The sequence below is a fragment of the Talpa occidentalis genome, unplaced genomic scaffold, assembly GCF_014898055.3.
Source record: "Talpa occidentalis isolate TD23 unplaced genomic scaffold, MPIMG_talOcc4v2.1 talOcc4.10, whole genome shotgun sequence".
Classification (NCBI taxonomy): domain Eukaryota; kingdom Metazoa; phylum Chordata; class Mammalia; order Eulipotyphla; family Talpidae; genus Talpa; species Talpa occidentalis.
This window is the reverse complement of record NW_023600993.1, coordinates 95,686,784-95,708,526: the sequence shown is the minus strand read 5'-3', so window position 1 is coordinate 95,708,526 and position 21,743 is coordinate 95,686,784. Positions and strand designations below refer to the sequence as shown.

At 52.0% G+C, this 21,743-nt stretch overlaps 1 protein-coding gene across 1 annotated transcript; it reads right to left on the bottom strand.

Moving 5' to 3' along the window:
• Positions 1–2,418: 2,418 nt before the first annotated feature.
• On the bottom strand, positions 2,419–19,145 carry GDAP1L1 (ganglioside induced differentiation associated protein 1 like 1). The gene is made up of 6 exons (XM_037499112.2): positions 18,904–19,145; positions 11,384–11,576; positions 10,262–10,435; positions 8,291–8,388; positions 7,378–7,492; positions 2,419–2,785 (listed from the first exon to the last, which is right to left on the bottom strand). Exons 1-6 carry the CDS (start codon positions 19,081–19,083, stop codon positions 2,442–2,444), a joined length of 1,104 nt encoding a protein of 367 aa, XP_037355009.1. The 5' UTR covers positions 19,084–19,145; the 3' UTR covers positions 2,419–2,441.
• Positions 19,146–21,743: the final 2,598 nt, after the last annotated feature.

The window sequence follows — 21,743 nt, the reverse complement described above, 5'->3', positions numbered from 1 at the left end:
TGGTCCTCATCACCAAGGGTAGATTAGCTTGTTGCAACAATAGTGGCATGGAAGACTATGTATGGGGGCTATCGGATTCTCTGAGTGCCCCATAGTCCTTCCATGTCCAATAGTACAAGATTAATCAAAGACCACAGCAATTCAAGATTTGAGTCATTTAACCAAGTAAAATACCCCAACCAGCTGGGGTAATTGCTGAGGGAAGAGAAAATATAGACTAAGTAGTGGGGAAGAGGCTGATCTGCATCAACAGCGGTCTTGGCATCAACTGCAGAAATGAGGACTGTGTGGCTATGAGTACCTTCTCCCTTTCGTGTTGTGTGTGTGTGCTTCGTATGTAAGGAATAATGGTGATGGCTAAATGTATACATTAACCTGCCTGTTATAGTGTGTTAAGGTAAGACTGTGATTCTAGAACTGCAAGAGAACCCAGAGGCATCCAGAGTGGTGTTACTGACAAATGGGCCTTTGTGAGTCTCATGTTTGGAGAGAGGCTGGGTGTGTCCTCATTTCAGGAGAGCAGTTGGTCCTGTTAAGGTCACGCATGATGATTGCTGTTGCCTGAGTTCAATTATGAGTGGAGGGCACTGTAAGGGGTTTGAGTGGCCAAGGGAGTGGACAGTGCCAGGTGGTCTCTGGTGTCTAAGTTCCACCTTTCATCCAGGCTGACTTTCCTTTTTTTTTCTTTCAAGATTCATTTATTTATGCATACAAGAGCTTGGGTGCAGGCCAGAGATGTGGGGGGTGAGAGGATTCACCAGAGACAGAGTGGGGAGCAGAACAGGCAGATCTACTGAAATACACTGCTGAGGGGAGCAGCGGGCAAGACAAGAGAGGTCTGCTGCGCCATGTGGGTAGCTCCCTGGCCGGGGATTGAGCTAGTGCTGGGGCTGCAGATAGCTTCATAGTGCTGTGTCTTAACCCCTTGAGTCACCAGGGAGGCCCCTGGACTGACTTTTCATCTTGATTTTTAAAAAGGCAAATTCTTTTGTATTTTTGCAAAATAATTAAAAGTTTGTCTTATGTTCTATAAGCTATGCTCCTGGTTTAATGGTCTTTGGACATTTTAACACATTTTCCTCTCTGGGAAATTGTGGGTCCTGGGGCCCTGGGTACACCCTGAAGGTCCACTACAAGTGGACATGAGCAGACAGTTGTGAACATCCTCCGTAAACTGTGACACTGTGTCCAAGCAAGGTGGGCTTATGTCAAGGTCACAACTTTCAGTCTATCCAGAAGCCACCCCCCACCCCCAACCGCAGCAACTTGAGACCTGGGCTCAATGCTGGTTCATCTGCAGAGAACTGAGTCTGAGCCTCGTGTCTCAACCCCTCTGGCCCCAAACTTTGGAAAGGAGAGCTAGAAGGACAACACAGGTTTAGATATGAAAAGCAACTGCTCCTCCTGAATGCTTTATTGGGGGCTTTCAGTGGCTCTAAGCAGGAGCGGCAGTGACACCCAGACCCTCTCCCAACATGCAAAAGGCACAGGAAAGTGAGACACGACCAGGGTGGGCAGCGTGGATGCAGAGACCCCCCTGCGTGACATGGTGAGGAGCCCCAGGAGTGATGGGAAAGGTGGGCATTAAAGGAGATGGCTTTGGCAGAGGCTGGGAGAGGGACCCAAGGACATCGACCTCCAGACCCACCCCTGCGCTCGGGCCGGGACTGACCTTCCGAGAGAAAGTCAACATGGCTTTACTGAAAGTCACTTCACATGGTGGGAAAACGCAACTCCAGGCAGGGAGAGGATGAGGACAGGATGTGGTGGCTGCCTGCAGGGACTTCTGGTAAAGTGCCAAACCCCAAACCAGGAGGAGAATGAGAGAGGTGTTCCTGGTGTCGGTCCCAGACATGGCCTGGTGGTTGGGTGCCACTGCCTCGGCTCCAGCCAGTGCCGTCTCAGTCCATGGCCAGGAGAAGACGAAGCCCCTTTGGTCTTCAGGGGCCGCCCGCAGGGTCTCCCGGTCTCCAGCCCCACCCAGAGGTACTACTTAGAAGAGTGGAGTCTTGATGTTGGCTTTGTCCTGTGGAAGAGTTCCCTGGGCAAGAGGGAAGGGAGGCCAGGGGTCAGACTCTCTGCGCCCCAGCACCTCCCAAATCTGGGCCCTGGTGGATGAAATGACCTGGGACTCACCTCAGATCCTAACCAGTGCCCACAGTTCATCTGGAGACCTCGGATCGAAAGAAAAGGCGTTCGTGTTCTGCTTCTGTCCTCTCTCGCTTACTCTCTCTCTGCTTTAGCGGAGTCGTGGCCTCAACTCGCGGCATTGGCAACGTCTACTTCTAAACTATGGAATGTTTCACATTGACGATAGAATTACTCCGGACAAGGGGCGGGGAGGGGCTGCCCAGATGTTCATGAGACAGTGCGTTACTGAGAGCTCGTTGGGAATCACACAGCACAGAGACACCGACAGTCAGACACCAGCCAGGCTGGCTCTAGATGTATTTTTTCTTGAGGTACCAGTAGGCAAAGTAGCCCATCCCGCCCAGGGAGCCCATGAGGAAGGACGCCCCAAAGAAAGACGGTGGTTTCCGCTTGACCAGCCGGAAGGCGTTGGGAATGACGGCCGACAGCAGGGTCGTGTGGATGTCCCCCAGAACTTTCCGGAAGGCAAAGCGCTTCTGGACCCTCTCGAAGAAGGACTGCAGGTTGGGCCGGCTGCCGTCTTCCCAGTATTTCTTGGACAGTCCCAGGAACTTGAGGCGGTGCAGCGTGGCTCCCAGGAGGACGTCGGCCAGCGTGAAGGCACAGCCGCAGAGCCACAGCTCACACTTCTGCCCTGCGGGGGTTGAGAGGAGCGGGAGGAGAGGGATCAGCCCTTCTCCCTGATGCCCACGTCTCTCTGGTTGGTCCTGACTTTTGTCTGCTTGCTGTGGTTTCCCCAAAGTCATTCATGCCTGTACAACTTGGCTGATTTTTGCCTTACCTTTGAACTACCTCTACTGTTATTTTTTCCTTTGAATCAACTGACTTTTTAAGTGCAAATATGTGTATTCAAACCCTCGTCTCATATACCCAACTGTCCGTTCTACATCTCCACTGGGGTGCCCACATTGCATTCAACCCCAGCTGAATGCCTGATCATCACCCTCAAGCCCAGCACCCTGCACGCCAGTAAAATCACCTCCACACCTCTGGTTGCCCAGGCCTAATGCCTCAAGCCTCGTTCTCTTTCTCTCAAGTCCTTCTCTTTCTTTCATTCCGCAATACAATTTGTGAGCAATTCCCAGCCACTTTATCTTCAAAATACACCCAGACCCCCAACCATCCTGGTGCCAATTAACTCTAACCTGACACGTGCCCTTCAACGGTTTCCTGTTACAGCCCGTGAGTCCCTACAGTCTACTCTCCGCTCAGCAGCAGGAGGGGGCCTGCTGAAACCTGAGTCAGATCACGTCACTTCCCTGCTCAGAATCCTCTCGTGACTCACCATGCTGGACAAAGCAAAACTGAAGCCCCTCCAGGGGCCTAGAGGCTCCAGGGGATCTGACCCTGAGGAACCTTTCAGACCCTGGACGACTCTTCTCCCCCCCAACTGCACCCCAAGTCCCTCTTCTTTGGTCACCTGGCCTCTTTGTGGGTGCTCTTGTGGGCATGTTCCCATCAGGACCTTTGCACTTGCTGTTCCCTCTGCCTGGAGCAATCTCCTGCCCCCCACCTTCCCTAGTCACCACCCCATTTCACTTTCCTTCTGCAGCTGAACTTCCTGAGTCCTCTGCTTGAGCTTCCTCCCTCCCTGGGGTCTCTGGTTCAGGGGAAAGCCAGTTGTCTTAAAGAACTTCGAGCAGCCGGACAGAAGTGCCTATGTGGTGAGGTCTCTGGCCAACAGCCAGTGGGGAACCGAGACCCCTAGTTAAGAACCATGTCCCCAAGCCATCTCAGAAGTGGATGGAGCCTCCAGCTCAAATGACTGCAAGGCCCACGAACAGCTTGGCTGCACTGGCATCACAGAAGCCCAAATTAGAACCACCCAGCCAAGTGCTTCTGAATTCCTGACTCACAAAAATGTGTGATGTATGTTTCTGGCTTATCACAAAAATGTGTGATATAATAAATGTTTTTGGTTTAAGCCACTAAAGTTCAGGAACAGTTTGTTACACAGCAACAGATAACTAATACAGCAGGTCTCGGTTCCTCTTTCTGTCTCCCTCCACTCGCTCCTCGATGAAACCATCCAGTTCTACAGCTTTACACATCATCTTGAATAAGCCCAGTTATCTTGCCACAGGGCAGTGAAATGCTGCCTTCTCTTGGGAGACCTCCAGACCACAGCAGAGAGTGGGGATAGGAGACTCCCCATCTAGGGACCACCCGAGGATGCTTGTCCAAAGCTGTTCTCTAGGACCTTCCACTCTGGCCTCTATCAGGTTAGACCCTGATCTCCCTGGATCATACAGGCAGTTCATATTTCCAGACACTTCCATACCACATGCCGGGCAATGTCCTAAGCCACTCACATGCATTTTCATATGGATCCTCACAACAGTCCTTCTACAGAACAGAAGAGGCACTGAGCTGGGGCTCTTCCATCTGTGTGACCTTGGGAAGGCTGCTGAACCCCCTGTGACTTCCTTCCCTGTTAACTGGGGCTACTAATATTACTGCCTTCTGGACTTGTTATGGGGATTAAATGATTTGCAATATGTGAAATACTTAGAGCAGTTCCTGGCATGCAGTAAGCACTACTAAATATATAAATTGAATGGGCTGAAATGCATCCCTGCTCTTTCCCCAACGCCCCTCCCCAGTCATTTGTTAAAGCCCTGCTATCTCAGAATATGACTATATTTGGAGAAGGGACCTTCAAAGAGATGAGTAAGTCAAAATAGGCCATTAGGGCTGGCCCTAATAGAATCTGGTGATGTCCTGATAAGAAAAGGAAGTTTTGTCACACAGACCCTGGGGCAAGTCTACAGAGGAGGGGCCCCTTGAGGACACAGTCAGAGGTAGATGTCTGCAGGCCAAGGAGAGCGGCCTCAGAGAGCCAAACCTGCCAACACCTTGATCTTGGACTTCTAGCCTTCAGAACTGTGGGGAAGGAAATCTCTGCTGTTTAAGCCACCCTCTGTGATGCTTTGATACGGTAGCCCTAGAAAACTTGATACATAAACACATAAAGTACACCTAAGAATCAAGGGCATCCCATGGGCCAGTATTGGAAATGCCATGCCCTTTGAGCCCTCAGCACTCTTCCAGAATGGCTCCCCTCAAGCACCCTCTGACAGAAATGAGACAGTTCCTTGGGCCTTGCTGGTGGCGCAAGGGGTTAAGTTGCAGCTCTATGAAGCTATCAGCAGCCACTGCAGTATGAGTTGGATCCCCTGATCCTCTGGCCAGGGAGCTGACCCACATGGCACAGCAGACCTCTCCTGTCTCGCCCGCTGCTCCCCTCAGCAGTGTATTTCAGTGGATCTGCCTGTTCTGCTCCCCACTCTGTCTCTGGTGAATCCTCTCACCACCCGCACCTCTGGCCTGTACCCCAGTTCTTGTATGCATAAATAAATATTTTTTAAAAAGACTGTTTCTCCTTGAGGTCTGTGTTATTTTTACTCATGTATCCATACCATATTTTTTTCCAGAGAGGATTCAAGGAGTCATGTGAAGGTGTCTTGTGTGGGGGACCTCAGCTATGAGATGTTGGAAGAACATGGTCCCATTGAGAGGGCACAAATATTTTTCTTTAAAGATTTATCTTTTGGGCCTCCCCGGTGGCGCAGCGGTTGAGCGCTGGGTTGCGAAGCTGTCCACGGCCTCTGAGGCGCGGGTTCTATCCCCGGCTGCTCCCCGGCCACCGGAGGAGGGTCCCACATGGCGCGCAGACCTCTCCTGCCGCCCGCTGCTCCCCTCAGCAGTGTACTTCGGTCCTTCTGCCTGTTGTGCTCCCCGCTCTGGCTCTGGTGAATTCTCTCACCCTCCCGCGCTTCTGACTGTACCCAGTGCATGTATAAACAAAACAAACAAACAAATAAATAAATAAATAAAACATGCCTCTATAAAAAAAAATAAATAAATAAAGATTTATCTTTTATTTATGCATACAAGAGCTGGGGTGCCCGCCAGAGGTGCGGGGGGGGGTGGGGGGTGAGAGGATTTACCAGAGACAGAGTGGGGAGCAGAACAGGCAGACCAACTGAAATACACTGTTGAGGGGAGCAGCGGGTGAGACAGGAGAGGTCTGCTGTGCCATGTGGGTCAGCTCCCTGGCTAGGGATTAAACTCGTGCTGCAGTGGCTGCTGATAGCTTCAAAGTGCTGAGACTTAATGCCTTAGGCCACCAGGGAGGTTCTGGGACATCTATTCTTACCCAAACAGCATCTTATGAGCTGTGTGGCCATGAGCAAGTCACTTATTTCTCTGAGGCTGTTTTTCCATTTGGGGAATATGTGAGCTCGTAGCTGTCATATGTATTAAACTAGTGTGTTCCAGGCACTGTGCTGAGTGCTTTTCACTTTTTATGAGTCCAGCAAGGTGAGGGTCAGGTTGTATTTTAAGTTGTATTATTAACATCCCATTTATAGATGAGGAAACTGAGGCTCCAAAAGCAAAAGCAACCTGTCCAAGTCAGCTGGAGCTCTAACTCACATCCACCTGACTCTCACCCATGTCTTAGAGCACCGTGCTCCACAATCTTCCCCCTACCTAGACATGTGTGTGTGTGTGTGTGTGTGAGGCTGTGAGTGTAGCAGGGTGCTCTGTGTAGGCTGCATAAATTTGCATAGTTGATGATAAGATTTATAGGTTACCTAAAACAGAGCAAGCCGGGAAGATTCAGAATGAAATTTGAAGAAAGGTGCTGTGAGAATAGTGTATAAAAGGGAAAAGGAGCAGAATGGTGAGTGTACTCCAGGCTGGAAAGGCTGTGGGAGCCAAGGTGTGAAGATGGGAATGCAGCTGGTGTGCTCAGGTCTGGAGGAGCTGCTTGAGCTGGAGTTAAGGTCAGAGTCTGGGTGAGCCTGGATGTCTGGCTGCAGCAGGAAGAGGCTGTGTCCTCAGGGGAAGGGTGAAATGGTATGGTGGGGAGTGATCACCACCACCACCATTATCTCCACCAAACTTTATTAAATTCTACTATGTGCTAAGTGCTCTGTGTGAATCGCTCCATGCAGCGTCTCAACAACTCTCTGAGGCAGGCTCTATTATTATCCCCATTACAGATGGGAAACTGAAGGGCCAGAGAGGCAAAGTACCTGACTCACAGTCTCTTAACTAGTAAATGGCCAACCTAGGGCTTAAACCAAGGTCTTGTAGTCCATGATCCTAACCATCTGGGATGCCCTCTGAGGTCTTTTGGATAAAAGAGACTGGGACTGGACAAGGGCAGGTAGGGCTGGATGGGTTCCAGCACCCACCTACCCACGAGCTGCCACCTACCCTCGTTCTCCAGCTTCCTCTTCTCCAGCTCAGCCTCGATCTGGTCCAGCACCATGGCCAGCTCCCCGAGGATCTTCTTCAGGTAGCTCACGTCATCATGCTCCAGGATCTTGGCCTAAAGGGTGGGACAGGCAGGAGCCAGAAGGGCTGAGTTGACCTCAAGAAAGACCAAGGATGGAAGGAGCTTGGCCCAACCCCTCTCTGCAAACCTCTTTCAAATATCTTCTGCAGTGTCTAGTAGGCCTCACTGTTACAAAGCACTCTGATCTGGCATGCACAACAGCTCTGGGCTTGGGTGTCCTGCCCAGATCCCTTTTCTGGGTCTGGTATACTCATGCACCCAGCTGTGAGGGTTAACTGATAGTGGCTCATAGCTCCCCCTTCTCAATGGAATTTTCTCTTGGACAAAGAAGAGCTGCCTGGAAATACTTGGGAGGTTACCCCACTATCTTCCCTGCAAGGCATATACAGGCAATGACTGGCTGATGTAGGGGTATAAAAGGCCGGCCTTTTGTCTCAAGTTGATTGATTCTGTGGTACCCACCACATATGCTCAGAGCAGCCTATGGTATCAGGTGAATTTGGTCCTTCCTCCTTCCTGTCCGTCCTGCCCCTACTGAATTCTCCTCAGAGCACACCTCAATATTTCACTTACCTGAGAACCTGTGTCCAGTGCTCTCTGCTTTTAGGGATACAACCTAAGACATGATAGAACAGAGGCTCCAGGGGGACAGCAACTTGCCCAAGGTAATTAACCAGTAAATAAATGACAGACGAGGTGGGGCTGGAAAAGCAAGCCAGTAGTTTTCCTATTTCGTGTTATCAGCTGATCCTCCACTTAGAACAAGCTTCTCCCGGTTGTTATGTTACAGGGAAAGGACAGTGGGGGAGAGGAAGGGACACAGACACTCACCATGAGTTTCTTCTGTTTAGAAAGGTAGGGCTCAGAGAGTTGGGGCTCCTCTTCATGGTCCAATTTCATGAGGTCTGTGGTGGCGTTGGCTAAATGTCCTGGGGAGAGAATGGGGGTGGTCCTTCCTTCTGATACCAGTGCTGCCTCCATCCCTTCCCCCCACCCCCCACAGCTTGGAGTGGTCCCATTCAAACACTGATCTGGGAAGTAACAATACCAGCAGCCAACACTGTTCCTTTAAAATCCAGGACAGGTCTTGGCAGAACAAGAGCCCATGAGGGATGAATGAATGAATACATGAATGAATGAATGGTAATGAGTGAGAGAATGACTATAACTGTTCAGTCTCTGCCTTTTGAGATTTAATCATTCACCACCCTACTTCCTGGCCTGACACCTCCCTACTCCCACCCCAGTAAGCATTCTCTCAGCTCTTTCAGCTTTGGGGCTCTATTAAGTTTCATGGATGTTGATGAATGTGAAGGTCAAATACAGCATCCTCTCCTGCCAGTCGCCTGGAACTGCCCAGGTGGTCTCTTTAGACTCCAGGAGGGCAGATCAGGCCTAGGAAGGACTTTGGACTGACGGGGTGGGGGGTCACCTCAGGATGACTTGTGCACCCTTTGAAGTACCTCTTCCTCTCCCCAAGCTGGGCACAAACCCCGAGATCTCCTGGGCCTCCTCAAAGGAGAAAGTGGACTGGCTCTGCTCTGGATCCTCCATGCCTTCTAGATAGAAGCGTTCTGTTTTTTTTAAACAACTGCACAGCCCTTGGTTATTGCAGCCATTCATACAAGTCATCCTCTGGTGACACCCGCCCCCCCCCCCCCCAGTCAGCCCAAGGTCCTCCTGGGCTTGGTCTGCCCTTTTGGAGTCTAACGAGACCACATGGGCAGTTCCAGGGAAGTGGTAAGAGAAAAGCTGCTGCATTTGACCTTCACTTTCATAAAACATCCATGAAACTTAATATAGCCCCAAAGCTGAAAGCTGGGTGCACACGTCCGTGTGTAACTGCAGGAGAAGCTCCATGGCCTGGGCCTTTTCCTTTTTGACCCAGAGGGCCAGGCTACCCTCCGGACAGATGGGTCAATGTCCTTTGTCTGCCCTGGAATGACTACTTGTCATCTTTCTGCCCCCAGGGAGCTATGGCCCTGAGATGGTAGCAGCTGTGCCTGTCCCATTTGACCCAAGCCCCCTGCCCAGGGCCTGGGTTTTTGACTGAGGGGTCAACAACCCCTTATATGCTGTTCACTGAGGGGCAACAGGACAATGTAGGTAGATCCTGCTTCTTGTCCACAGCTGTAAGGAGAGGAGACTGAATTCCACTCTTGTCCCCTTCCCCACCTTCGACCATCAGCCTCATTCCTTTGGCAGGGAGAAGGTGACACTGAACAACAGTTGTCTCCTTAGAGGCATCACTCTCCTGCTGTCTACAGGACTTCATGGTGTCTGCATAGAGCCCGGACCAGTCGTTAAAGAGATGCTGATGGATAATCTGATTTAATCCAACTCCCACTGACTGGGTGCTGGGCAGGAAAGGAGCCAGGCTGTGGGCACGAGCAGGCTGGCGGTCAGAGTACCTGGATGATGCTTGAGAAATCAGAGACCTCACTGGGGGCCTGGCCATACCTGGGCAACCTTCCTTGGGGACACCAAACTTGATGTCACTCAGTGCCCTGGGTCTCCAATCACAGTCCTGACTTTCCCGGGCCCTGATCCCAGGGGTCTGGGTCTAGGGCTCCTGTGGGAGGGTGCCCCAGCTCCCCATGGACAACACAGAAGTCTGGGGGGACAGTCAGCCCTGTAGCCTCTGTGTGGAATGCTAGGACAAGAGCAGGGGGCAGGAGAGGGAAATGAGAGAGAGCCCCGGAGAAAGGGGTTGGGGGTGAGAATAAGGTACCCCAGCAGGAGGAAGAGGAGGAGGGCAAAGAAGAGGGCCCTGGGGGGCTCTGGCGGCAGCCCCGCACTCACTGCGGATCTCGGCCGTGGCGTACTTGGGGATCATGGAGTCGGTGGTGAGCTCAGGGTGCAGGATGCAGCCGTGCGTGTAGGCGTCCATGGGCAGCGCGTCCAGCAGCTCCCGGTACTGCAGCACCCGTGCGTGCTGAGGGCTGCCCGCCTCGGGCATCAGGGCCACCACGTGCTCTGCGGGCACCGGGACTGGCGTGTGGGCGGGCCGGGGCCAACCTCACTGCCCACCTCCCGATTCAAACAGACCAGCTTCTGGCACCACCCCCACCCCAGCATCTTGGAACTCTGAACCCCTTGTGGCACTGCCCACCCGCCCCTGACTGGTGATAAAGTCCCCACCCGCTGAGAGGGGATCTTTTGGGTGGGGCCACTTCCTCACTGGAAGCAGCCCAGCTGTGCCCTGGGGGCAGTTCCTCTCAGCTCTAGGCTTGTTGCCAGACTTCAAGAGCAACTGGAAACCTCAGTATTTAATACCGAACTCTCCTTGATTTTTAAGTGTTGGCAATTCATTCGTAGTCTTTTTAAACAGTGCAGGTCAGAACCCCAACCCCTCCCAGCAGCTGTTTGAAGTCTCTGCCAAGGCCAGCAAGCTCCTAAAGCTGAGAAAGGCCAAAGAGGGGGAGAGGGCATAGGGTTCTGTGGGATTCTGGGGTGTCGTGGGGTTCCTGGGCATGCTTACAGGATGACTGTGCTTACAGGAGTGTTTCAGAGCCCTGGACCCGACCCAAGCTCTAGCATCCCTGGAAGATCTGGGCCCTGCCTGTGGGGTTAGCAGGGCTTGGGGCCTGCTAGGGCCTGAGGGGCTGTAGCGGTGCCTGTGACTCCGGGGCTCTTGAAGAGGGAGGTCATAGCCCCTGAGCTCCTTAGGGGAGTGTCTGAGCCATGCCATCTCCCTGGAGTGTCAGAGGGGGTGTCTGTGGGTCCCCCAGGGATTTATGGCTGCGCCCATGCTCTGCAGTTCCTGGGGGGCATCTGAGCCCTGCCTGGAGCCTCATGATTCCTTTCTGGGGAGACTGGGACTCCCCCATGGCCCCAGTGGGTTTCCCCTGACCTCCGTGGCCCCTGCCTGAGTCCGCGGGGCCCCAGGGCCCGTGCTCACCCCAGCGGGTGGGGCAGCCATACCTCCCGTGAAGGTGCGCTCCACGTAGTCGATGATCTGGTCGTAGTCGCTGATGATGTTGTCGCGGTGGATGATGACCGGCACCTCCTCGCCCAGGTTGAGCCGCATGAACCAGGGCTCCTTGTGCTCGCTCTGCGGCAGGCTGACATCCCGCTCCTCACACACCAGGCCCTTCTCGGCGATCACCAGCCGCACCTGCAGGTGCCAGGGTCAGAGCGGGGAAGGCGGCGGACACTGCCTGGGCGGGCGGGGCGTGCGGGGAGGGAGTCACACACAGGAGGGACACGTTGCTTCCTGCCCATTCTCGTGCATCTGGCGGGGGTGGGGACCATGGGGGTGGGGACCATGGGGGTGGAGGGTGTGATCTCCCAGGTGCCTGGTGATGGAGGAGGATATTTCCCCTCTGGGGAAGAGGGGCGGTGCTGCCTGGTGCCCAGGGCCAGGGGTTCATAGCTGGACACACCTGCGGAGATTTCTAGCTCTGCTGTGTGAGTTTGGGCAGATTCCTTGAACTTTCTGAGCCTCAGTTCCCTTATTTGCAAAATGGAAGCCTTAATAGCACAGCATAGTGCCGGGCATGCAGACAGCACTGGGTGATTGTGAGTGGACTCGGTCTGGCCTCAGCAGTGGATCTGGTCAGGAAATTTGCATAAATTCGTATATAATCAACAGCCAAAAATACTCAATTATTTGGGAAACAAAGCAAGGTGAAGAATAATTTGCCAGTATCAGTCAAGCCTTTTATTTCCCCCAATACCTTCCCATATGGTTGTTAGACAGTAGCCTCCAGAGAAGGGCAGAGCAGGAACTATCGCTCTGTTTTTCTTTCTCTTTTAGAGATTTATTTTTTTTATTTATGCAAAAAAGAACTGGGGTGTAGGCCAGAGGTATGGAGGGTGAGAGGACTCACCAGAGACAGAACAGGGAATAGAACAGGCAGATCTACTGAAATACACTGCTGAGGGGAGCAGCGGAGTGAGACCGGAGAGGTCTGCTGCACCATGTGGGTCACCTCCCTGGCAGGGGATCGAAACCGTGCTGCAGTAGCTGTTGATAGCTTGATAGCACTGAGACTTTAACCCCTGTGCCACCAAGGAGGCCCTCTTTGTTTTTCTTGATGAGAAAACAAAAACCCAGGTTTTGAAGGCAGACCAACCTGAACTTGAAGTCTGCTTCTGCTATTAATTTGCTGTGTGACCTTGGGCAATTCAGTTGACCTATGTGATCCCTAGTTTTTGTGAAATGAGGACGTGGTCCACTCCTTCAAGAGTGGTACCAAGGAGGCTGAGATGGGATGACTTGGATTAAGTCCCAGCATGGGAAGTTGGTACATGGGTTTTAATGTCACTATTAATAAGACTTTACTACCACATACACACACAGAGAGACACACCACCAACTGCCCTGCACCCCTGGTTGATGTCCTAGAGTGCTAACATGAACAACCCTTAAGTTTGGTTGACTGTGGGAAGGGAGAACATTCATTCACAGTAGAATTTGCTTCATTAGCCAGAAGTGGGTCCTGCAGGTGGGGCTGGGAGGCAGGGACCCGGACCCTCACCTCTGCCACAACTTTGCTATGTGACCTTAGAACTACCACTGCCCCTTTCTGAGCCTCCTTTTTCTCATTAGTAAAACAAGAGTCTGGACAAGAGCTGTGCTTCGAGCTGACACTACATCAGACCTTGCAGGAGTCAGGACTGGCTCCGCCACCCCTCCCCAGCAGCGGGAGGGAACTGCAGGTTCTGTCTGAGAGTGGGGAGGAACTGTGGCAGAGTGAGCATGGGGGAGGCATCTGTTGGGTCTGGGTGTGTGAGTGTGTGGGTGTGGGAGTGCATGCACCTAAGCATGAGTGGGAAGGGGGCGTTGAGTGCGTGTGTGCATGCGGGTAGGTGTATCTGGATGAGTGTATGAGTGTGAGCATTAGAGATCGCATGTGTGTGCAGCAGACACATGGGCACAGACCCATGTATCTGTAGGTGAGAGCATGCCTGAGTGGGTATATTTGAACTCATGGGTGATGCCCACGCCCTGGAGGAGTCCCAGAACAGTCAAAGCTGGGGTTCTCTGGAGCTGAAGGCCTTTTTCCCTTCCTCCTGCCCATCCTGGTGTCCACTGGCCTCAGAGAGCAGGCTCCCTTGGCCATCCAGCCTCTGGACCAGGCTGAAATCAGACCAGGTCTTTGGGTTGGCAGGACCAGGTATTTGGCTTTCTGTCCTGGCAGGGGGCCTGCCTCCAGGGACAATTCCCAGAGCTCTTGCCCTGGGACTCAACTGAGGGTGCCAGGTGGGGCTGCTGCCTGGGGAGGGGACTATCTTAGAGGCACAACAGTCCTGCTTGGAGCTGTCTCTGGGTCATGCCAGCAGGCGGCCAAGGAGACTTTCTCCTTCAGCTGAGCTTCAGGCCAGAGCTGTGTGCTGTCCTGCGGGGGAGGGGACACGGGAGGAAGCCAGGCCTGGGGGAAGGGCACGCATCTACCAAGGCCATCTGCCATCTCTGCCTCCCCAAGCCTGGCCCAGGCTGTGATCACCGCTCAGTGTGACAGATCAACCACCCAGGGCAAATGATCTTTCCTGTGGGTGCCTGGAAGTCACCCATGGGTATGTCATTGTCACTATTAGGTGCTGTCCTTCTTCACCCGGGCCCTTGTTTATGAGGGCTGGCGATGGGGTGAGCTGGCGTCTTTGCCTAGCATTTTAGTTGCTGTGTGACTCTGTAAAAGACACTTAGAGTCTCTGTGCCTCTGTTTGTTTATCTCAAATACTTCTTAAAAAATTCATGAACTATTTCTTGGAGCAGTTTTAGGCTGACAGAATTGAATAGGTTTGTTAACTCTACCACCTTATGGTTATAAATCCATCGCTTTTATTTCACACTTTATTCATGTATTCATCACACTTAGTCACCGAGTGCCCACTCTGCACCAGATCCTGTTCTCAGTGCCGGAGACTCAGCTCCCTGCCCTTAGGGAGATGGCATGCAAGCGGGACAGGCAGGTGTACCAGGTAAAGTAAGAAGCTGCATCAAAAGATGGTGAGTTCGCAGTAATAAAGAAAAACACCGAGCAAGATAAAAGGATCTGGAGATGCCAGAGCCCAGCAGGGGGATGGCTGACAACTTAAAATAGTGTGATCCTTTCTGAGATGGAGACATTTGGGCAAAGGCGAGCGTGAGTGTCCCCACAGGGGAGTCAGGCAGAAGAGAAGCTGGTGCAAAGGCCCTGAGGCTGGGGCATGACTGCATGTTTGACTAACAGTGAGGAGGCCTGGGTGCCCGGCTGAGGGTGGATGGGAGACAATGTGAGGAGGCAGAGGGATTGTGCTTTTAATTGAAACACCCAGACCCAAGGGTCCATGAATTCAGGGAGTCCTTGACCTTGGATGGGAAAATTGCGTGTTTATTTTCAGTAATCTCAAACTGACAGCTTTTTCTTCAATTATGAGTGTGGGCGGCCAAGCCTGGTAGTGTTAGCAGTGCCTGGATATATTGTCACCAATCGAAGTCAGATCCAGCCCCCCTTCACAGTTGTTGTAGTGACATTCCTCACGACTCCCCATCACAGCAGTTAGCAGACCTGCCTCTAGCCAGTTACATAATGGGTTAATCCAGAAACATTTGTTATTATATAACAGCTATTTTTTTAAACTATGTGGATGCTATTCTTCAATAGGATTGGTTTCCCTTCTAATCAAACCATCCCATGAGACTTATTTTATTCAATTAAAGGCAATGTTTTGAGAAAGGTGCAGAGGCTTCCCTGAGAGATGAGGGGTCCATGATCCAAGCAAAGTTTGGATCCCACGGTAAGACCTGGGGTTGCTGTAGGTATGCTTGGCTTTTTCCTGGAGTGACCTGGTGTCAGAGCAGAGGGGTGTTGAGATCTGCAGTTCTCAGCTGTGTGCCTGGGGAGGGAAGGCAGTGCGGGGCGAGCCAGCAAGGCCAGGACTGGGGGGACCAGTGCCCAAGAGCTTGCAGAGCAAGGCCCAGAGAGGGAGGGAGCAATAACAGGTCACTGTCCTTCCCTACTGCCATGTAGGGCAGGACTCCAGGACATCTGCTTGGTCTCGGGCATGAGAACTGACCCCTGTTCAGACCCAGAGCCAGGTCTCTAATTTCTAGGGGATGAAGGCCAGGCCAAGGGCTCCCCATAGGTATATCCAAGACAAAAGCTGGCCCTGAGCAGATGGGGTAAGGGAACTTTGAACCAGGCCTGCTACAGGGAGCCAGGGCTGGCCCTCCAAGACTCACCCTGGTGGAAGCAGCAACAGCAATAGCCAACTCTTATATAGCGTTTTTCTAAGGCCTTTACATATATTAACCCACTTAATCTTGCAAAAGCCTAATGCGCTCATTCCTAGTATCAAGCTCATTTTACAAAAGCAGAAACAGACACAGAGAGAGTAAGTAACTTGCCCAAAGTCACACAGCTAGTAAGTAGCAATCTTGGTTTTGAAAAAAATGACGGTGTGAGGACAGAAGGACACTCAAAGAGCTCAGAGCACAGAGGTAAGACAGCTCTTCCTGCCTGGGGAGGGAGGGAGGCAGCTTGTCTCAGACAGCAAGACTATTTTCCTGTTGAGGAAGCTGAGGACCAGAGACCATTAGGACTTACCCAGGTCACACAGCCAGTGAGTGGGAATGCTTGGTGTTTTACTGGTGTTTTAACTCCCTTCGACATGAGGAAGCTTGGGGCAGGAAGAGCCTCAGAAGCATGCTAGCACACATCTAGAGTCTCCTCCGAGCCACGTGTCCCTATGTTTGTGCCTGAAAGTTCACTATTGTGACATTGCTCTAAGGGTGTGACCAGCTCAAGACGGTTGCCTCTTCACATCCCTCTGTGTATCTGCAGCTCTTGCTCCTAAACAGCTGAGGAGAGCCTCAAAGCTGGGGCATGGCAGAGGTGGGGTGTGCCCTCCTGTCCTGCAAGTACAACAGCACTAACTGAGCACTCTGCCTCCCAGGTGCTGTTCTAGGTGATTTGTCTGGATTGTTTTGTGATTCCTCACAAGTATCCTACCAGGGAGGTGCTATTGTCCACCCCCCACCCCCACCTCACCCCAGTAGTGGGGCGACTACCCAGCTGGTTAGTAGTGGGGCTGAGACTGGATCCATGGTGGTATGGCCGTGGGGTTTGGGCTCTGGGCCCCCTCGTGTCATGATGCCCTCCAGCTCTGGCATAGTCCCTAGGGGCTCATGGCCACCGCCATACCTGGGGGTGGGCTATTTTCTGTTGTCAGTAGTTCATGTGCCATTAAGGACAGGCTTCTGAGGGAGCTGGTGCATGCAGGGACCAGCTCCCTGTCCGCAGGTCCTTCAGGAATGAAGGGAGGGAAGGAAACTCACCCACTAAGCAACTGCTACATGTCCTCTCAGTCCTGCCCGAATTCCCTACATAGGTCCTCTCAATCCTGCAGGAATTCCCAGATGAGGATGTTGAGGCACAGGGAGGTAATGTGATTTGCCCAAGGTCACATAGCCATGAAGCATTCGAGATGAAACTGGAGCCCAGTCTGACTGCAGAGCCTTTGCACCAGGCTACACTGCCTCTAGAACCTACCATGGACCCTTGGGCCATATGATGGCCCTGATGGGAGCGGGTGGAGGATGCCCAGGCTACACTGGTCAGAGGCTTGTTTACAAGTGGAATTGCAGTGAGTGGTTCCGTCCCTAACTAAAGTGTCACCTTAGCCCTGCGTTCAGGCCGAATAGGAATTATTCCATGAAAGGAAGAGCAAGAAGCTCCTTCAGGGATGGTGATGGGAGGTGTCACCACCCCCTACCCCCCGCCCTCTATCTGGTCCCCCAGCTACGGGGGCCTGGCTCCTCTGTGTGGGAGGTGATTCAGGAGTCTGGAGGTCAGTCTGCTTTATCTCTAACCTCCCAACAAACGGCTAGGGACTGGCACCCAGTAGGTGCTCAGCAAGCATGGGAGGCACACAGAGGAGTCCCAGGGTGACCTTGGTGAACACACCCCATTACCTGACACTTTAGTGACATCAGAACACCTATATCCTGACAGACTTAGCCCGCGCCAGGCACTGCCATCAGCACTTTTTGTGCCTCGTCTCCTTTGCATCCACAAAAGCCTTTGAGGAAGGTGCTGCCATGACTCCATTTTATAGATTATAAAACTGAAGCTTTGGAAAGGCAAAGTGGTCTGTCCAGAGATCGACGGTGAATTTCGGGGGAAATAGCTCTTCCCCTGGGGACTCTCTGACCTCAGGGTCTACTCAGAGGTGGACCAGCTTGGTCATCATCACCTGGTAGCTTGTTGGCAATGCAGCAGCTGGGGCCTCCCTCCAGACCTACTGAATCAGAACCTCTGGATGGGACCCAGCAGCCTGTGTTTGAACCAGCATCAGGCAGTGAGCCGATGAAAGCTCGAGTTTGAGCAGTGCCCGCCTAGGACTCTAAGCTACACTGCCTCTTCACAGTCCTCTCAGCAGCCCTGAGAATGGGTTGGAATTAGAATGCTCTATTATTGTTGTTATTACTATTTCTGTTGTATATCCCATTTTCCAGATGTGGAACTGAACCAAGACTCAAACCCAAGTCTTTTGTTTCCAAGGGCCTTTCTCTGTAGGGAATCTGTTTCTGCATCTGGAAAATGAGTGAGTGAAGCCAAAGAATCTTCCAGGGAGAAGACAGGTCCCCGGGTGCCTCTTGGGCCCAGCAGGACCTGGGGCTGCTGCGCCCTGGCCATGGTGCTGAATCCTTGCCTCCAGCTCTTAACAGGGTGGGGGATTGTGCCCCTACAGGCGCCGGCGTCTTACAGGCCCAGAGCCGGGCCCTCACGCTCAGGAAGCGGGAACCCCTATACCTCAGCACCTGGCTGGATTCCCAGCTGGCCCCCACTGATCCTGGGTCTGAGAAGGGGCAGAGGGGCGGTCTGTGCCTTTAAGAGCAAAACATAGATCTTAGGGCCTGAGCCCTGCTGGTCTGGGGAGAGGGTTAACTCCTTCCTTCTCAGCTCAAAATAAAGGGGTGGGGGGTGGGAAACTAGGGCCGACCCTCCAAGTCCAGGCAGAGGAAGGCCCCGGCCAGCGGGGGCAGGGGCCAGAGGAGCTGGGGGGGGGGCAGTAGTATCTGGGACAGCAGCAGGGAGGGAGGGGCTGCGAAGAGGCGACCAGTACTGGAGGCTGGACCCCAGGAACCGCTCCTCCTCCTTCCCCGCAGCAGCCACCCCTTCCTACAGGCCGCCTTCCCGGCCATGCCCATTGCCTGCCCCTGGCCTTTGTCTCTCTCGTCAGTCCTCCAACAGACCAGGTGTTTCCAGGAGGGAAGGGTGCAGAATGGGTGTCCCTAGAATTGGGGACCATGCCCCTGGAGCCCCAGACAGGACTGGTCATTCCCTGGAGAAGAGACTGGCCACCAGACTCCTGGCGCAAAGCAACCCCAGATTCTCCACTCGCGGCCCTCCCCAGGTCCTCAGACCCCTGGCGCCGGCCCCCCCACGATCCCCTCCCCCCACGATCCCCTCCCCCAGCCCGCGCCGCGGGCTCCCCGCTCCCCCGGGCTCTACCTTCTGCGAGCTGAAGGACTGGGTCCAGTGGTACAGAACCAGGCTCTCCTTGGGCCAATGGGCGGGGCTGGACGCCTCGGGCGCCTCTGGGGCCTCCACCGGCTTGGCCGCATCGCTCTCCAGCGCCGAGATGGGCCACCAGCTGCAGTTGGTGGGGGTCAGGTTGTTGGGGGTCGCCATGACAGCCCGGAATCGGAGGGAGAAAAGAAGGAGCCTCCGGTGGCGGCAGCTCGCTCTCGCCCTGCATCACATGGCCTCCGCGAGCCTGCCTCTCTCCCTCGCTGGCTCCCTCCCTCCCTCTCCGTGAATGTCATTACTCACTGGGCGAGTGGGGGAGGGACAGGGGATCCCGGGGCTCCTTCCCTCCTGTCCCCTTGGCCCGCCCCGGCCAGGGCTTGAGAAGCCATCCATCCTCTCCATCAGGCTCCCTGCAAGGATGCAAGCAGACATAGGGGAGTGGGCCATGCCCCCCAAATAGCTCATGTTTGGCCAGTCAGCTGCTGAAGATTCCACCATTATAAATACATTTGGCCTCAATCTTCTAAGAAGCAAGTACCTCTTAGGACAACCGGTTTTGTAGAGACTCACTCCTTTTATTAATGAGTGTCTGGAAATAAACTTGTCTCTCTTTGAAGCTGTTATTTTCTAACTTTTCTCCTAAGGACCTCTAAGGGCAGAAGGAATAAACTATGATTTATTATTGAACAGACACATAGCACTTAGTGTATGCCCAGCCCTCTCCCGAGGGCTTTGCAATCAGCAACTCATTTAGCCCCCGCAAGAATCTTACTAGTCTCATTTTACAGAGAAGGAAACTGAGGCACAGAAAGGCTAAGTGACCTTGCCCAAGGTCACCTAGCTAGTAAGTGGGGGAGCTGAGATTCAAACCCAAGGCTGTCTGGCTCCAGACTCTATGCTCTTAGCCATGAGGTCATGATAACATGATATTAATATAAACAACAGCACAGCAAGCATTTATTAATGTAGGCGTTTTACATGCATCATCTCATTTCATCTGCACAGTAATCATTTTTCCTCGATGAGGAAGGTGAGACTCAGAGATGTCAAGTCATTGGTCCAAGGTCACATCTTCCCTAGAGGAGTCGGAGGCACAGCTCGAGGTGCCCAGAGGACGCCAGTAATGCCTTTGCAGTTACTTAGTTTATTGTAAACATTCATGGGCTCTTTACCTGAAATTCCTTGTATGCCCATGCTTCCCTTCCTATATATATTGTGGTAAAAATTTATTTAGAATTGAGCAAAAGATGCACCAGGAAAATCAGCCTCTCAGCTGCCACCAGCCCCACCCCATGTCATGTCACTCAGTGGTCCTGGGCACATTGCCCTTCAAGGAGTATGGCCCTTGAAAATCAGTGTCCTTCCTTCTACCCCACAACAGAGTTCGGTGGCATGCAGATTTCCCTTTTCGCTTTGGCCGCCAGGAAACTTGTAGCTACATTTTCTGTTAAGTCCCAGTTGCCTGGTTCAACAAATCCTCTTCCTCACCCTTTTATGACATTTTAATTTTTTCTTTCTCCTCAAAGTGTCTTGCTATTCATGCTCTGATTTTGGAAAGGATATGACATGTCTTGAAGGAAAATCCAAATGTCTGAAGCCAAAGAAGCAAGACCTTAAAATTGTGATTGTGGTGGAAAAATTACCCCATCTGTGCTTTTGACCTGAATGCATCCACAGAGCCTGAATCACAGCACTTACACTCAAATGTATGCTCACTCTCTCAAGAAATATTTACTGTGGGGCCTCCCTGGCGGTGCAAGGGGTAAGCACAGCACTAAGAAGCTATCCACAGACTCTGCAGCATGAGTTTGATCCCTGGCCGGCCAGGGAGATACCCACATGGCTCAGCAGACCTCTCCTGTCTCACCCGCTGCTCCCCTCAACAGTGTTTTCAGTCAGTCTGCCTGTTCTGCTCCCCACTCTGTCTGTGGTGAATCTTTTCACCCTCCCACACCTCTGGCCGGTACCCCAGTTCTTGTATGTATACATAAATAAATCTTTTTAAAAAAGAAATACTAACTGTGCATCCTCTAGGTACTAGGTACTTGGATGGCATCAGAGAGATAGTGATAATATGACAGACGTTGGTGTGCTCTTTGCATTTTTTGCTTTGCAATGCATCTTGGAAAGAGTTTCCTATCAGCACAAAAGGTCTAACCCATATTTTATAACAGTCTACACTGCCTGGATGTACCATAACATACTTGCTAAACAACTACTATTGATGGACATATATGCTGTATCTAATCTTGTTATAAAAATGATGCAGTAGATATCCTTATTCACATATATGCAGGCACATGTTTGACTATAACTTCTATGATACATGCCTAGAAATGGCATTGCTGGATGAAAGAATAAATCTTTGTCAAGGTTCCCACCAAGAGGCTGTACCTATGCTCCCCACTAACAATCTAGGAAAGTGTCTTTTTCCCTAAGCCTTGCCAACACGGCATATTTTTAAATATTTTTTTCTTCTTGAATCTACAGGTGAAATGGAACCTTACTTTTTATTTGCTTTTCTTTCATGACTTTTTATCATAAAAATTCAAACACATGAAACAGCAAAGAAAATAGCTCAATGAACACCCACATACCCATCACCTAGATATAGTCATTGTTAAAAATTTGCCATATTTTCTTTAATTTGGGTGGAAGAGTTTGAAGCATTTTGAAATAAATTAAAGGCATCATATTTCACCAACTCAATAATCTAATTTATATCTAACATAGGCCCTCTTCTTACATAAAACAATACTTTTCCCCCCATGTTTAAAAAATTAGCAAAATGGCCCTAATACATAGTTCATATCCAAAGCTCT

Bases quoted from the DNA above. Each gene is read 5' to 3' on its own strand.
- GDAP1L1 (XM_037499112.2), bottom strand. From the start codon at position 19,083: ATGGCGACCCCCAACAACCTGACCCCCACCAACTGCAGCTGGTGGCCC. The intron at 11,577-18,903 runs GTAGAGCCCGGG...TGGCACCTGCAG, and splicing joins AGTCCTTCAGCTCGCAGAAG to GTGCGGCTGGTGATCGCCGA. The intron at 7,493-8,290 runs GTGAGTGTCTGT...CCCACCCTTTAG, and splicing joins CTAAACAGAAGAAACTCATG to GCCAAGATCCTGGAGCATGA.